At 38.2% G+C, this 16,573-nt stretch overlaps 1 protein-coding gene and 1 pseudogene across 9 annotated transcripts in view; both read right to left on the bottom strand.

The window, feature by feature from the left end:
- The window catches only part of KIF2A (kinesin family member 2A), an 85,355-nt gene that overhangs the window by 28,010 nt on the left and 40,772 nt on the right, over positions 1–16,573 (bottom strand). For 6 of the 9 annotated variants that reach the window (XM_004448671.5, XM_004448674.5, XM_058309276.2 and 3 more), the window contains exons 4-7: positions 15,094–15,148; positions 12,527–12,646; positions 11,892–11,992; positions 2,413–2,508 (exon numbers count right to left, since the gene is read on the bottom strand). In XM_004448671.5, the coding sequence (XP_004448728.1) occupies positions 2,413–2,508; positions 11,892–11,992; positions 12,527–12,646; positions 15,094–15,148 (372 nt within the window). The remainder of the gene's footprint in view (positions 1–2,412; positions 2,509–11,891; positions 11,993–12,526; positions 12,647–15,093; positions 15,149–16,573) is intronic. The other 3 variants (XM_004448675.5, XM_071208242.1, XM_071208247.1) reach the window with 1 other exon arrangement.
- Positions 8,358–10,740, bottom strand: LOC139439815 (ZZ-type zinc finger-containing protein 3 pseudogene; annotated as a pseudogene).

Below are 16,573 nucleotides of genomic sequence, written 5' to 3'. Positions count from 1 at the left end.
CAAAAAATGACTGAAAACTTGCCAAATTTAAACAAAGACATAACTATATACATCCAAGATATTCAACAAACTCCAATCAGGATTAATCCAAATAGATCCACACTGTGGCAGAGAATAATCAAACTGTCAAATGCTAAAGATACACAGAAAATTATGAAAGCTCCAAGAGAAAAGGAATATGTCACATACACGAGTCTCAGTAAGATTAAATGCCTTTTTCTCATTGGAAACCGTGAAGGTGAGAAGGCAGTGGGATGAGGACTGCAAAAAATTGCCAACCAACAATTCTAATCCAGTAAAAACTGTCTTTCAAACATGAATGAGATATTAAGATATTCCCAGGTAAATAAAAGCTGAGGGAGTTCATTACCACTAGACTAGTCCTACAAAAGATTAGATAAGGAGAGTTCTGCAAGTTGAAAGGAAAGGATAGTGGATAATAGACCAAAGCCACATGAAGAAATAAAGATCTTGGCAAGGGCAATGACATGGGTAAACATAAATGCCACTGTATTTTTGACTTGCAACTCCACTTTTTACTTCCTACAGGATCAAAAAGGCAAATACATAAAATGTAATGATAAATGAGTGGGTTTGGACTCATAATGTATAAGCATGTAATCTATGACAAGAACCATGTAAAGGTGGGGGAATGGAGCGGTATAGGAATAGGAAAATAGTTTGTATATACTACTGAAGTCAAGTGGTATCAAAGTAAATGGGGCTATTATAGATTTAGGATGTTAAATTTAAGCCCATGGTAACAACAAAGAAAATATTGTTGAATACGCAAACTCATAAAGACAGAAATTAAGAGTACAGGTGTCAGGGATGGAGGGGCAGCAGATATGGGGACTGTGACAGTTTGAAATTATTTTATGAAACCCCCAAAGAGAAAGACTGTTACTGAACTAATCCAATTCCTGTGGGTATGAAACTCTTGATTGGACTACACCACTGAGGCATGACTCAGGTTGAGTCTCTGCTCTTTTGCTGGGTCTGATATAAATGGATACAGAGAGCAGCAGACACAGAGGAAAAGGGAGCTGCTATCGTATTTGATCCTGCCATGTGAAAGATAGGACTGCAGAAAAACAGAGAAACCCCAAGAGACTGAGAGAGGTCCAGGAGTCTGGAACCAGCAGAACAGAGGAATGGAAAGAGGCCCCTGAGGGGCTGGGCCCATGGAGCAGCTCAAAGCTGAGGAGAGAACCTGATAGCCCATAGCTGAACTCGGGAAGAAAGCAGACCATCTGAAACTGACAGAGGAGGCTGGAAAGAGATAAGCCCCATGCCTAGTTGCTCACAGCTGAGCTGGAGTAGAAGGTAGAGACCCAAGCAGAGATTGCCCGCCATCTTGCTTCACCACATGGCAGCTGACTTTGGTGAGAAGGCATCTCTGATGGTGTCTTGATTTGGAAATTTCACAGCAACAGTAATCTTTCACCCCTAATAAATTTCCCATTATAAAAGCTAACCCATTTCTAGTACTTTGCATCCACAGCCCTGTGGCAAACTAATATAGGGAATTAACACAAAATGGATATACAGTTTCTGTTTGAGAAGATGGGAAAGTTTTAAGGAAGGTGACTGAATGATATACTTGGAAAATGGTGAGAAGGGAAAGTTTATATTATATATACGTTCCCACATTAAAAAAAAAAAAAAGCAACTAAAGAACAATGCAATATGTAATTTTCAATAGGATCCAATAAGGGAGGAGAAAAGTCTCAAAAGGACATTACTGGGACATACAGAAAAACTGGAATACAGACCATAAGCTTTATATCAATGTTAAACTTAACTTGATAACTGCCCTTAAGTTAAAGTGAATACCCTTGTTCTTAGGAAACATACATGGCAATATTAGGTGCTGAAGGAGCATGATGAATACAACCTACACTGGCATGCTCAAAAACGGATTGATAAATAAACAGAGAGTTAGATAGATAGAATGATACAGCAAACGTAGCAAAATGTTAAAATTGGTGTATCTGGGTATCTGGGGGGGGTGGTAGTAGTAGTTCTCTATATGGGGCTTGTATTATTTTTGTAACTCTCCTGAAAGTTTGAGAGTATTTCAAAATAAAAAGGAAACTGGCTCTTCTGACTGGAGCTTTCCTAACTATTCACAATAAGCAATCAGTCACTCCTTAACAAACTTTTGCTCTGTCCTTCTGGGAGACCGGGAAGCTTTACTTTGAAAAAGACACTACTGTGAGCAATATGTCTGATACATCAAATAAGGGGAAATAAGCATAACTGTGATTTCTTGATCTTCGTAAAATACTGAGTATGAGCACTCATAAGGAGAGAGAAAAAATACATAACTAAATATAACCCAAATTTAGTAGGTATCAAACTTTTTCATGCATGAAAAGTTTCACAGTAATGGTTTATAAAGAAACTTACAGGATCTGCTGTTGTTAATGGTCTATAATCCAAACTTCCTCTAAAGTCTCGGATCATACACATAATTTCATAATTTGGGTTTGTAGCATCAACATCCTAAAGAAGACAGAGAGAGTTCACCATTTATTATAATTAAAATAATGCTGTATTTGAATTTTTATTATATAGTTTGAAAATTAAAATTAAACTGTGTCATTTGTCAGTCAGCCCCAATCTCGATTTTAATTTCAGAGTTCAGATTCAACAATATGTGCAGGAATCATTTTCATATTAAATACACAATTCTGTTTGTCTACACATATTCTGTTGTCTCCAAACCAAAGACTCAAAGCCACCCTTGACCTGTTTCAAATATCCATCTGTTATACATACATGTACATTAATTATCCTAGAAAATGGAGCAAGAGAAACATTGTTCATTTTAACCACCAGCAAAGAACTCTAGAAAGCTGAAATTCTAGAAGAACTCATCTAATCAGATTTATCTTTCAATTCCTTAATCTAGTGTTTCAGCAAAACAGAAAAATGGATCACTTGTGTTCATTACCTATTCTTGTTCACTGACTGTCCAAAATGAACTAAAGGCATGGTAAAACAATTCCAAGCCGACAGGACATAGAACTTAAAGAAATCAAAAAACCAACAGAACTCTAAAACTTAATGGGACTTGCTTTCAATTAACCTTCTAGAAAGTAATATCAACAATGACAAATGAGAAGCAGGATAGGAAGTGAAAATTTTGAGATTACAAGATGTGTAATTATGTATGAAGTACCTAAAGGACATACCAGATGGCATCTGTGCTAAGTATCAGTGGATATCTATTTTGTGTTATTTCAAAAACCAACTGGTCATTCCAGGTCACTTTTATATATAAGCTGATTTATTCAGATTGAATATTATGTGGTCCTACAATTCTACAATGTAACATCTAAACTGGTTTTGAACATACTTTAAATAAAGAAAGAATCCTAATGTTTTTTATTAGGGGAATTAAGTTCTGAGAGTATAATAGATACAATCCAAGCACGACAGAGGTAGTATACATATACTAAAAAAATTTCTAACATATGAAGATCTGTTGCAGATAGAGGACCAGTATTCTATGTAATTTTCCCACTGCTATTAAATGGTGTTTGTACCATCTAGGGGAACACATGAGGGGGCACAACAGTGACCTCTCTACATATAAATAGTCTTACGATAGCTATCAACTCAAGTGAAAACCTGAGAGAGGGAAAGGAAATTTTACCTAAATCATAAAAATAGCAAAGATAATTACTGAGCTAGATAAGTTTAGCTAACTTTTCACTGAGTATCTACTATGAATTACTGGGGCAGGTAATGAGGGTATTACAGTAAATGAGATTAAATGTGTGCCCTCATAGAGCTAAGAGTCAAGAGTAGGAGATAAAAAGTAAAAACTTAAAAGGTAAACACATTATGTTGAAGAAATACCTAATCCAGGCCGAGAGTCCCAGTGTAGGAAATAATGTCTCAGCTAGATAGGAGATAGGCAATGAAGCAAAAAGGGACAGAGCTGGGGATAAATGGTAGGTAGGTATAGCATTACTTGTAGGTAGAGGCTTGGAGGTATAGTTGAAGCATAAAATACAACGGGAGAGTTGGAGAGCAGTAAGACCAGACAGCTAATATGGAAGGTTACAAAAGGCCTTCTATGACTGCTAATAAAAACTTAGAAATAAATCCTGAGGCTGATACAGAAGTACTCAATAGTTTTAAGCAGGAGAACACCATCTGATCAGATTTCATTTCCAGTTTCAAAGAACAAAATAACATTCATCTTCCAATATTTATTCAGTATCAGTAAAGTCTGAGGCACAGTGCTAGACTGCTAGACGCTAGGGTTGCAAAGAAAAAGGACAGATCTGGCCCATTACTATCATTACTACGACAAAGTAACTCAGATTGATAATCATCTAATTACCTATTTAGAAAGTTAGACTAACACAAAAGAGCATTCTTATCATTAAGTAAGTATAACTCTGATAAACATATAAAGTTAGTTTAAAGAAATGATCTTCATTTCACTGTGTCTCATGAATATTTAAAGACAAATTCTTGGGTAAAAGTGGATATTATACAGAAATATGATTAATAGTCTAAGAATTAGGTGACATTTAACAGTCAGTCAAAGCAAGGGGTTATTGTGACTGATTAAGTTACATGAGGGCCCAGGGCCTTCCTTGCCTGATTTACCTATACCACAGAGTTTAACACAGTGCACTCCATGCAATAAATGCTCAATAAATGTTTGCTGAGATTTCCTTAGTATAATGGGTTGAAGAAGATGGTGCCAAATGTATTGATCTTATCTCAAGGACAGAATTTGTAAAGGGTCGCTATTGTCTCATTAAGCGGTACTTGAATTTAAGTCATGTATCCCTTTGAGAATCAGCTGAAAGCAAAAGTCTCCCCAGAGAAGGTGGTGAATGTAGAATGCAAAAATTTACACATAATATTAGAAGACTTACAGACTTCAGAGTAATAGCTAGCATATATTAGATGATAAAGCCTTGGAAACAATGTGTCATTAAAATGTAATCCCTGGGAAGCAGATGTGGATCAAGCAATTGAGCTCCTGATACTACATAGGAGGCTGTGGTTCAGTTTCCGATGCCTCCTAAAGAAGACAGCAAGTTGGCACAATGGGCAGGTGTGGCAAGCTGACACAACAAGAGATACAAAGAGTAAAAACATAATGAGAGACACAAAAAAGCAGGAAGCAGAGGTTCCCAGTATCTCCCCAAAAAAGATGGGTAAGACAGCAAGCTGGCTCAACAGGCAGCCATGGCAAGCTGACGCAACAAGATGCATATGAAGAAAAATATAATGAGACACAACAAAAGCAGGGAACAGAGGTGGCTCAAGTGGTTAGGCGCCTCTCTCCCACATCAGAGGTCCCAGGTTCAATTCCCGTTGCCTCCTAAAAAAATGAAAGACAAAAAAACACAGCAAGTATAAACAATAAGAGGGTGGGGAGAAATAAATAAAATAAATCTTAAAAAAAAAAGTAATCCCTTTATTAAAGAAAGCTATTAAATATGAGATTTTACATTAATTCAACTGTATATCTATAACTGAATTACTTTATGAAATTAACTCTAATCAGAAGACAAAAACAAAGAGAACAAACTGTTCTATCAACAAAATTCTACATTAGTATTGTTAATTCGATGGAAAGCTAAAGAATGTTTTACCAGCTTTTAAAAAAAGATATAGAATTCAATGCTTTTTAAAAATAATATAATATTAAACAGACAATATCCACATAGTTTATTTCTCACAGTTCTGGTAAATGAACATTATTCAAGAACATAATGTATACTCAGATAAGAAACATACAAAATGTTTTAAATGATGCACAAGAAAATCCAGCAGTATAAAAGAATGCATGTGAATTCTTTACTCACTGTACAGACTATATTTAGTCACTTGTTTACAGTTATAAAAATACAATCTTTTATGGATCTTATGCAGACTGCAAAAAAGGGAAATTATTACCATATATTGATTTTTATATTACGCAATTTTCTTTGATGAGTTGCACTGACAACTCCAAATACAGAGATAGAGACTGTGTATTTTAAAGGAATTAATGTTATGAATTAGGAGACTTACTGGCACTTTTTACCATAGTTTGTATACAGCATATGATCATCTTATATAACATTACCTTAAAAAAATATATCTGAGTGACACCATTATAACATTCACACACCAGGAGTTGGTTAAGGAAGAAATGCCACACTTGCCTCCTGTAGTGCTTTACTGTTGGTAAAAAGGATAACTCACTATGGTTAAAAGGAATTAGACAGCACTATGGTTAGGCAGCTCTGGTTTACTAAAGACCATCAGTGGTCATGACTGGGACAATGAGTCCTTTTCAAGTGTATATACTAGAAGCAAACAATATCATTGTTTAAAACTTTGTCTAAAGAATCAATTTCTGTGCTGAAAACTATTCTCACAACAAAATTGAGCTTTTACACTGTTTGTATATATACATATATACTTTGTTTTCTCATTACCATGTTTATGACCAGTTCTCTGATACCTTTGAAATTTATTCTTTCTTTAATGTGTGCTCCGCCTCGTCCATTTAAGACCACCACCTAAAAAGGCATTAAGGTAGTGGTGAAAAACTCACCAGGTGTGATGGTTAGGCTAATGTGTCAACTTGGCCAGGTAATTGTGCCCAGTTATTTGGTCAAGAAAGCACTAGCAGGCGGCAGACTTGGCTCAGCGGTTAGGGCGTCCGTCTACCACATGGGAGGTCCACAGTTCAAACCCCGGGCCTCCTTCACCCGTGTGAAGCTGGCCCATGCACAGTGCCGATAAGCGCAAGGAGTGCCGTGCCATGCAGGGGTGTCCCCTGCACAGGCAAGCCCCACGTGCAAGGAGTGCGCCCCGTAAGGAGAACCGCCCAGCGCGAAATAAAGTGCAGCCTGCCCAGGAATGGTGCCGCACACACAGAGAGCTGACACAACAAGATGACGCAACAAAAAGAAACACAGATTCCCGTGCCGCTGACAACAACAGAAGAAGACAAAGACGACACAGCAAAGAGACACAGAGAACAGACAACCAGGGTGGGGGTGGGGAAGGGGAAATAAATAAATAAATCTTAAAAAAAAAAAAAAGAAAGAAAGCACTAGGTTAACTGTAGTACAAAGACATTTATGGACTTTAGTGAGTTTACTGTATAGATGGCTGATTACATCTACAATCAACCAGGGAGACTGCTGTCATCAATGAGAGACGTTTTATCCAATCAGTTAAATGTCTTAAAGATTTCAGCATTTGGAGAAAATTTCCCAGCTTACCAATTAACAGCCAGCGTCTCCGAGAAACTCATCCAGTACCTTCACTGGACTTTCATTGGAGCCCCTGGTTTGAAGCCTGCCTGTGGAACCTGGACTTGTGCATCCCCATGGTCATGTGAAAGGCTCTTATAATATAAAATCTCATATCATTTACAGATATCTCCTGTTGATTCTGTTCCCTAGAGACCCTGACTAACACACCAGGGAAACTCTTTGCTCATGAAGAATGTTCAGCCACTCAATAGTAATCTAGAACAATAACTGTGCAGTGCAGTACTTGATGAGAACACTCAGGAAGCTGTCATGCTGTCAGTATCATTTCAGGGAAAGCAGAGAATCTTTCCAAACTGTGCACATAACTAACAATGATACCAATGCTATGTGTTGAAGAAGACTAGTAAGTGATGGTCAATTTCGTGTCATCTATCTGTTGAAAAGTAGTTTGGGTCAAGGTAATTTTAACTGGTGCTTTGGGACATATAGTCTCTAAGAATGTCTCAGACCTATATCTAGGTTCCAACTGGTGACCTTCTTTGTGAATATGTTTCATGCAAGCAGATTAAACAAGATTATAGAAATCCAAAAACATATCTGGAGGACAATCCTGGCAATGCTATCAAATGCCCTGGAGAGGTACTATATCACTGTTATCATACTTGAAGCCCACATTTGCACCAAGCCACTTTCAGCTGGCATCTGTTGAAGTTTCTGCTTAACTTTCTAAAAAAAATTTATCCCCGCCCCCACCTTTGCGGGTTTTGTGTGCTGTCTGCTCTGCGTCCATTTGCCGTGGGCTCCTCTGTGTTCTTGCCTGTCTCCCTTCTTTTTGTTGCGTCACCTTGCTGAGTTGCTCTCTGGAGTGTGCAGGTGAGACTGTCTTTACAAGGAGGCCCTGGGATGGGAACCAAGGGCCTTCCATATGGTAAACAGGAGTTCATCTGATTGAGCCACAGCCGCTTCCCATGCTTAACTTCGCGGGGGTGTCCCTGTATGGCACAGCACTTCTTGCATGTGGCAGTACTGTGCGTGGGTCAGCTTACCACATGGGTCAGGAGGCCCTGGGGATCAAAGCCTGGACCCTCCATATGGTAGGGAGACACTATCAGTTGAGCCACACCCACTTCTCTCTGCTTAACTTTTAAAATTTTAATAGTTCTTCATATTCAGGTAAATTCCTGAATAATAATAATAGGAATACTTCCTTAATCTGATGTCTCCTCAAAAGCTATATTCATGTGGTTATGAAAACAGGTTCAGTTATCTTCCTCTATATACACTGCAGGTTCATGGGGTATCATGAAAGTGGAAGGTTTAAAGAAATGCTTATTAAGGGGATGCTTTCGTCTGTTTGTTGAAGACTTTCTGGAGTACATATATAAATTTGGTGTTCTGCCTGGTTCTGGAATGCCAGCTTTTAGTCAGCTTTATGAAATACTTCTGCACTTGGCCAAGTTTTCCTGTCCTATCGCCTAGTTCATCTGCTATCTTTTACCAGTGTCGAGATTCTACTTTTTCAGGAGGGGATTTCAGGAGCAACGGTTCAAGCTTCTTCTGTTCTTCTACAGTCCATGACTGGTTCAACATTTCAGGTTTTGTATCATCACACAGTCATCTTATTATCTGAGAACGACTGTCTGAGTCGTCTGGACCATCACTCAAAGGCAACATAGAGAATGAAAGGGACTCCCCATTCTTGTTAGGATCTAAAGGACTTTATGGTCTAGTAGGTAAACCTACTTTATCAAAAAGTAATCGGGAAGCGGATTTGGCTCAATTGATAGAGCTTCCGCTTACCACATGGGATGTCCAGGGTCCAAACCTGAGGCCTCCTGACCTCTGAGATGAGCTAGCCCACATGCAGTGCTGACGTGCACGAAGAGTGCCGTGCCACGCAGCATAGGGGAGCCCCAAGCACAAGGAGTGCGCCCCATAAGGGGAACTGTCTAGCGCGAAAAATATGCAGCCTGCCCAAGAGTGGCGCTGCACACATCTTGTCGCAGCAAGATGACATGACAAAAAGAGACAGATTTCTGGTGCCACTGACAAGAATATAAGTGGACACAGAAGAACACACAGTGAATGGACAGAGTAGACAACTGGGGGGGGGGGCAGGGTAGGGAGGAAGTGGAGAAGGGGAGAGGAAAAAAAAATCTTAAAAAAAAAAAAAAAAAGTAATAAAACTCCCTCAGCAGGTCTTTCACAGTTTTAAAAGTCTCTTTCAAAGTTCCCAAGGCTGCTGATACATTGGTTCCATGGAATCTCAGGCAACTGAACAACTCTCTGTGGCTGAAGGATGAGACTCTCTTGCTTGCAGTTGTAGACTCTCTTGGTTCCTTATGGTGGTTGTCTATCCTCACCTCCTAGTTAGTTGTCCTGGGTGAGTCCAATGAACTGGAGAGTAGGTGTTACCACTCTGCTGAGGCTAAGGGCCCAGCTGGCACATGAACAGCCCAGAGATTGAAGTCTCTTGAATGTACACCTGCCAACTCCAGCACCAACTATAGGTTTAAATAAAGGGGACAGAAAGGCAGATGTAGAGAAGTCCTATCTGAGTCCAATTCAGTCACACTAAGGAGCAAAAACTCCAAAGTAGGGCCCACTGGCAAGGCACCAACCTCTGGAACTATCTGGCATGACCGTAGGACCTGGGTGTCTCCAGAGCCCTCAGGAACCCCACTATTTGGGGTAGTCACCCTGCCTTTCTGTTATCCTTTTCTGAAGAAGGAAGTCCTCTCTTCCCAAGGCTTACCCGTGATTCTCGAGTACACTGCCATTTAAAGTCAGTGGTTCTTCCATTACTATTTCCTCTCTGAATCTGTACAGGCTGTGGTCTCTTCTTTGATAATCTTGATCATACTTGAGAATGAGAGGTGATTTCTTCAGGATGAGCAATGTTACGATTCCTCAAAGTTCTACCACAAAATGATTCATTCAAGCCATTTAACCTCACTGTTGACCTTGTAACACGAGTAGATCAGGAAGCAGTCATACTATGGTAAGTCCCTACAATATGGTCGTCATGAACCACTTGCTGGGAAACCTGTACAACTAAAGATCTATTGTTGTGGAAATATCCCTTTCCCTTATATACTGAAGACTTGGAGCTATCACCTAGAATAGAGCTTAAGCATCAGGGTTTCTGACTCTCAGTTACAGCCACGACAAATATTAAAACTTCTAAATTCCTTTCTTTTCACAAGTGTTTCCCCTAGCATTTGATTCCCAAGCATCTGCATTTATCTATCATCATTGTATATGTCCATTTTACATTGAGACTTCAGGTGTTAATTATTTATATGGCTGTACTAGCACAAAATGATATCTTTCCCGCGGGGCTGGCGCCATAGGCCAATCGAAGAGGCGCCCCCACTACAGCATTTGCTAGGGCACTTGGCAGGAAGCTAGACAGCTGGTGCTGGCGCTTCCAGGTGGGTCTCCTGCCGCCCACTCCAGGCACTTTCCGTAACTCTTTTGTGCTCATTAAGGAACTGGGATAAAAACCATATAAGTAAACTATCTTATATTAAAATACACACACACTCTCTCTCCCTATACACACACACACCATATATTACTATAAAATTTAACCTTCACTAAATTTATGTTGTAGTTGGGGTTGTTATTAAACAGGGTTTCCTGCATTCAAAACTAGAAGTGAATGCCTCATATTTTAACACTGGGTCTTGGCTTTTGAAGGGTTATCTACTAAATAAACAAAAGGATATTTATAAAGGGACCCCAAAATCTTAACACCTGAAATCAAGGGACCAAGGGGATATTAACACATCTAATCAATGTGATCATCTGACAGAACTAGTAAGATACTAACCAGTTACTTACTAGCTGAAAGTGGTTTATATATAATTTTCATTGGGAATAAAAAGAAAAATTTAAAATTTACTGAATGCCTCATGTGCCAGATAACCATACTACATATTCTAACACAGGCTATGAGTTTATTTTAACCATATAATATATATTCTTTTCCTCAGTTTTTTTCCCAAAGGGAAGAATGCCCAGCTATGGAAGTACCAATATAAGGAGAAAAGGAAGAGTGAATAATATGCACAGAATAAAAAAACTCTCATGTTTATACTGGGCAATTATTCTTTATGATTAGGATTTCATCCACCTGAAAATACTCATCAATAAGGTAATCAATGTAGTAACTGGCAGCCTCATGAATATACAAATATTCAATAGTATAACTCAGAATACTAGGAATTTCCCCTCTTTCACTGGGGCATGTTGAACTTATTAGCCCTGGAAAAACAAAAAAAATGTATAGTATAATCATGTACTTTGGATATTTTTATGAATGTATTTTTAGATTATTTTTTATCAAAGTCTACTATTCTTAAATGTTATAATATACGTTAAAATTCTGTAATACAATGGCTCAAAAATGGAACAAACTTTGGAGTTAACTTATCAATTAAACCATGTAAAGTATATAGAGAAAAATGCTGTTCTGGTAACTTATTTTCACACTTAACATTATTCCTTAATATCTATTTAAGGAACTATATTGAATTCTTTAAATGAATGTCTTAACTTTAGCCACCTCCTCAACCCCCAATTAGTCACTTTTATTGACATAGTCTAATCTTTGGTTGGTTTTATGTTACAAACCTGGGCTCTTCTTTCTCTAAGTTCTTGTTGTTGCAGTCTCCTTTTTTCTCGTTTCTCTTGTAATTTTTCTACTTCTTTCACACAATTAGATTTTCGACGTGCTGAAAGAAAAATAACTAGCTGTAGAAGTATAGCTTTTTTAAAAATAGAATATCAAATTATACATAAAAATTTTTATGTATAATTTGATCACACACACACACACACACAAAAGGTATGCAGTGACAAAGCCTATAAGAACTGTGTGAGTTTTACTTATGATCTGCTTTAACAAAACTAGGAACAGGACAATATACAAATGTGAGTCAAAAAAAAAAAAAAGACTCAAACACATAGATACATGTCATCTCTTGGATTATAATCACAGGAAGTGGAGCGCAAGAATTTTTTCTGTAGTATCTGTCAGATTACCATCTGGCCAGAATTTTATTTTACATATACCAAAAAATATATGTAAAATCCAATTAACAAACTAAATCATTAAGAAACAAAATTTAATTTTCCACAATCAGAAAATGAAACCTGCAGTCCAGTTTGTAATTAGACTATTTATCATTTGCGACTTTTAAAGATGACCAAGAGAGAATATATGAATGTTTAAAAATGACTGAATCCTTTATATGTGATTTACATACAAGGGGGTCCAAATTCTTTTTTTGCAGCTTGAACTGGAGATATATCTGAAATACTACCATTCTGTTGCGCAGAAGATTGTTCAGGAAGTTGATTAGGCCGTGCACGTGCAGAACCAAGCACTGTAAATAAAAAAAAAAACATTTCAAATTCAGAAGAGAAAATCAAAAAGGTGAATTGTGGGAAGCGGACTTGGCCCAATGGATAGGGCGTCCACCTACAACATGGGAGGTCCATGGTTCAAACCCTGGGCCTCCTTGACCTGTGTGGAGCTGGCCCATGCGCAGTCCTGATGCGTGTAAGGATTGCCCTGCCATGCAGGGATGTCCCCTGAATAGGGGAGCCCCACGCCCAAGGAGTGTTCCCCGTAAGGAGAGCCACCCAGCATGAAGGAAAGTGCAGCCTGCCCAGGAAAGGCGTCGCCCACACGGAGAGCTGACGCAACAAGATGACGCAACAAAAAGAAACAGATTCCCTGTGCCGCTGATAAGGATAGAAGCAGTCACAAAAGAACACACAGTGAATGGACACAGAGAGCAGACAACTGGGGGTTGAGAAATAAATAAAAAATAAATCTTAAAAAAAAAAAAAAGGTGAATTGTGCTAAAAGGAACCAAGATATTTCAAAACAACTAATATTTAACTAATATTTAAAGGATGCATTACTAAAATGCCAACTTTTCTATTTATATGTGTATGGGTAGAATGTATGTAATAATTTTATTCAATAAATTGACTAAGCTAAGAGGATTTCAAAATAAGAGATGCACACTTAGGTTCTATCAACCAATGTTAATTTCAGCTATAATACTTAATCTGAATAATTTATATAACAACTGATGTCAAGCTTGTTATTTAATGATCATTTTAAAGATATGTATAAGATAAGAATTAAATGTCTACTGATTTTTAAAAATTCCCTCAATTCATAAGTATAGTAAATAAAACCTTAAGTCTTTTAACCTTCCTATATTCCAAATTCCACTCTTTGCTCCTCAAATACGCAAATCTTCAGCAGAGAATTTCCTATTGTGGATGTTTTAAAAGTGGAAAAATTTAAACATCAAATTTTACAAAGAAGCAAATTTTCACAAGACTGCGAGTAGTGTTAAATAAAGGAATTTTTTCTCTCGCCAATCTCTCTTCTAATATCTATACCTCTCCTGCCCCACCATCCAGACTTAGAGAAACACCATGATGTGGACTGATAGCTGTGAACTGCTGAATAGTAGAAAAGGAATTATTATTATTTTTTAAGCAGTTGTTACACCCACATAGCATACAATCTAGAATAATTTTTTTTTTAAAGATTTATTTATTTATTTAATTCCCCCCCTCCCCCGGTTGTCTGTTTTCTGTGTCTATTTGCTGCATCTTGTTTCTTTGTCCGCTTCTGTTGTCGTCAGCGGCTCGGGAAGTGTGTGCGGCGCCATTCCTGGGCAGGCTGCACTTTCTTTCACGCTGGGTGGCTCTCCTTACAGGGCGCACTCCTTGCGCGTGGGGCTCCCCTACGCAGGGACACCCCTGCATGGCAGGGCACTCCTTGCGCGCATCAGCACTGCGCATGGGCCAGCTCCACACGGGTCAAGGAGGCCCAGGGTTTGAACCGCGGACCTCCCATGTGGTAGACGGATGCCCTAACCACCCGGCCAAGTCCGTTTCCCTAGATAAATTATGTTTTACATATCCTGGCTGAAAATATATGGAATAGCTAAATTTAACTCCAATTTATACAGGTTCAACATTTCTTTAGCTTATTCCAAAGTTATCCATGACTCTTCTTTAGAAGTCATTCAGGGAAGTGGATTTGGCCCAAAGGATAGAGCGTCGGCCTACTACACAGGAGGTCCAAGGTTCAAACCCAGGGCCTCCTGACCCGTGTGATGAGCTGGCCTACACACAGTGCTGATGTGTGCAAAGAGTGCCCTGCCATGCAAGGGTGTCCCCAAGCATAAGGGAGCCCCATGCGCAAGGAGTGCGTCCCGTAAGGAAAGTCGTCCTGTGTGAAAAAAAAGCGTAGCCTGCCCAGGGGTGGTGCTGCACCCATGGAGTACAGCAAGATGATGCAACAAAAAGAAGACACATATTCCTGGTGCCACTGACAAGAGTCCAAGCAAACAGAAAAGAACACACAGTGAAAGGACACAGAAAGCAGACAACGGGGGGGGGGGGGGGGGGGGGGGGGGGGGGGGCGAAGGGGAGAGAAAAAAAAAGTCTTTCAGCCAGAAAGGCATGTTTAACATTTTGATACTTAAATTTACCAGTGGGAGATCAAGTAACTGAATACTTCTACTCCTGTCTTTTTCCTAATACTCTCCTCAAACCTACAAAATGAGATGGCTAAAAAATTGCAAATTTCATGGAGTTTAATATTCATCGCATACAATTTTTAATCATTTTTTAAAATATTGACATTATTGTACTAGGAAATGAAGAAGGTACAAATCTTAAAATTAGTCAAGTAAAGTTTAAAGGAATAACAATATCAAAAGCAATAATTATTTTTGGTTTAACTTGTCATGCCATACTAAGAAGTCAACAGGAAAAAACTAATAAATTTTTACTTTACCTCTATTATCTCTTGGAGGAGGCTCATTCTTAATAGAAGCCACAGTCCGTCGATTCTATAAAAGAAAAAATGTTCATTATATATCAATATGTCAGCTTCCTTTAATTAAATGATTAAATAAGTAGGCAGACATACAATAATATAAAACTAAGTGGAAAATAACTAAAATTTTCTAATAAATTACCAATAATGTAAAGGATATTGAAGTTCTTTTATGAGATATTATTTTTCCCGCTTATGCCACCAAAAAAAAAAATTCAGGAATTAAAATGAGGCGGGTACTGCTGGTAGCACATTATATATTTATTAATTCAATTAATCTTCACAACGACCCTATTTGGTCATTATTACTTTTATTCTTGTTTCATAAATGAGGAAACTAAAGGAAAGAGAGGGTAAGTAATTTTCTCAAGATAAGGCATTCTCACAGCAGTATGTGCTTTTAACATGCTATTCAGCCAAAAGCATGTAATATATTTCATCTTTGGATATCAGGGGGTAATTAATAAAATATTAGTTTTTAAACAGCTAGCTGTGGTGAAACTGAAATATCAAAATACTATGAAATGCTCATTGTCAGTTATCCTAAAAAGGTTATATCAGTGCTTGAAAGATGTGGGTACTGCATAGATCAGGGCAACACATTTTTGGTCTTATTATTTACTTACCAAGATTTCATTTCTAGTCACCTGGAAAAAAGATACCAACTAAACTAGTGCAGTGGTTTTCTACCCAAGGTGCATATTCAAATCAGATGGGAACTATTAAAAGAATATTGAAAGGGAAGTGGCTGTGGTGCCATCATTTGGGCTCCTGTCTACCATATGGGAGGCCCAGGATTTGCGTCCCGGGGCCTCCTTGTGAAGGCAGGCTTGCCCATACGTCATGCAGAGCCACCCGCCCTCAAGCACCACGGAGTGCTGCCCAACTACTCAGCAAGGTGATGCAACAAACAAAGAGACAAGTAAAACAAAACAAAACAAAATAAAACACACAGAAGAGCGCACAGCGAATGGACACAGAGAGCAGACAGCAAGCAAGCCCAAGGTGGGGGGGGATTAAAAAATAATATTGAAAACAAAACAAAAAGAAAAAGAGAAAGAAAAAAGAATATTGATACTAGAGCCTCCTTTAAGGTGAAATAAAACTGAATTTCCTAGGTCAGGACCTAGGAATCAGTATTTTTAAAAATTTTCTAGGTGATTCTAATCTACAGCAAACATTGCTACTGATATGTTAGTAAGGATAAATTACTATGAAGTGACTCCAAGGTTTTGAAGACAAATATAAAAAAAAAAAGCTCATTTTAAAGTGGTAATTAATTACCTTTAAGCAGTGAGTCTCAATATGCTTAATTATATGAATTCAAAGTTTGCCTTAGGTTCATAGTCATCGTTTCCAAAACAGAATTTGTTGATGTATCTTAAGCTTCTATCAGATTGTAAATGGATGCTTATGTATCCAACTTCCCTGCAAGACA

This window comes from Dasypus novemcinctus, chromosome 2 (assembly GCF_030445035.2).
Source record: "Dasypus novemcinctus isolate mDasNov1 chromosome 2, mDasNov1.1.hap2, whole genome shotgun sequence".
Taxonomy (NCBI): domain Eukaryota; kingdom Metazoa; phylum Chordata; class Mammalia; order Cingulata; family Dasypodidae; genus Dasypus; species Dasypus novemcinctus.
The sequence above is the reverse complement of the archived record's forward strand: the minus strand, read 5'-3'. Positions and strand labels throughout refer to the sequence as shown.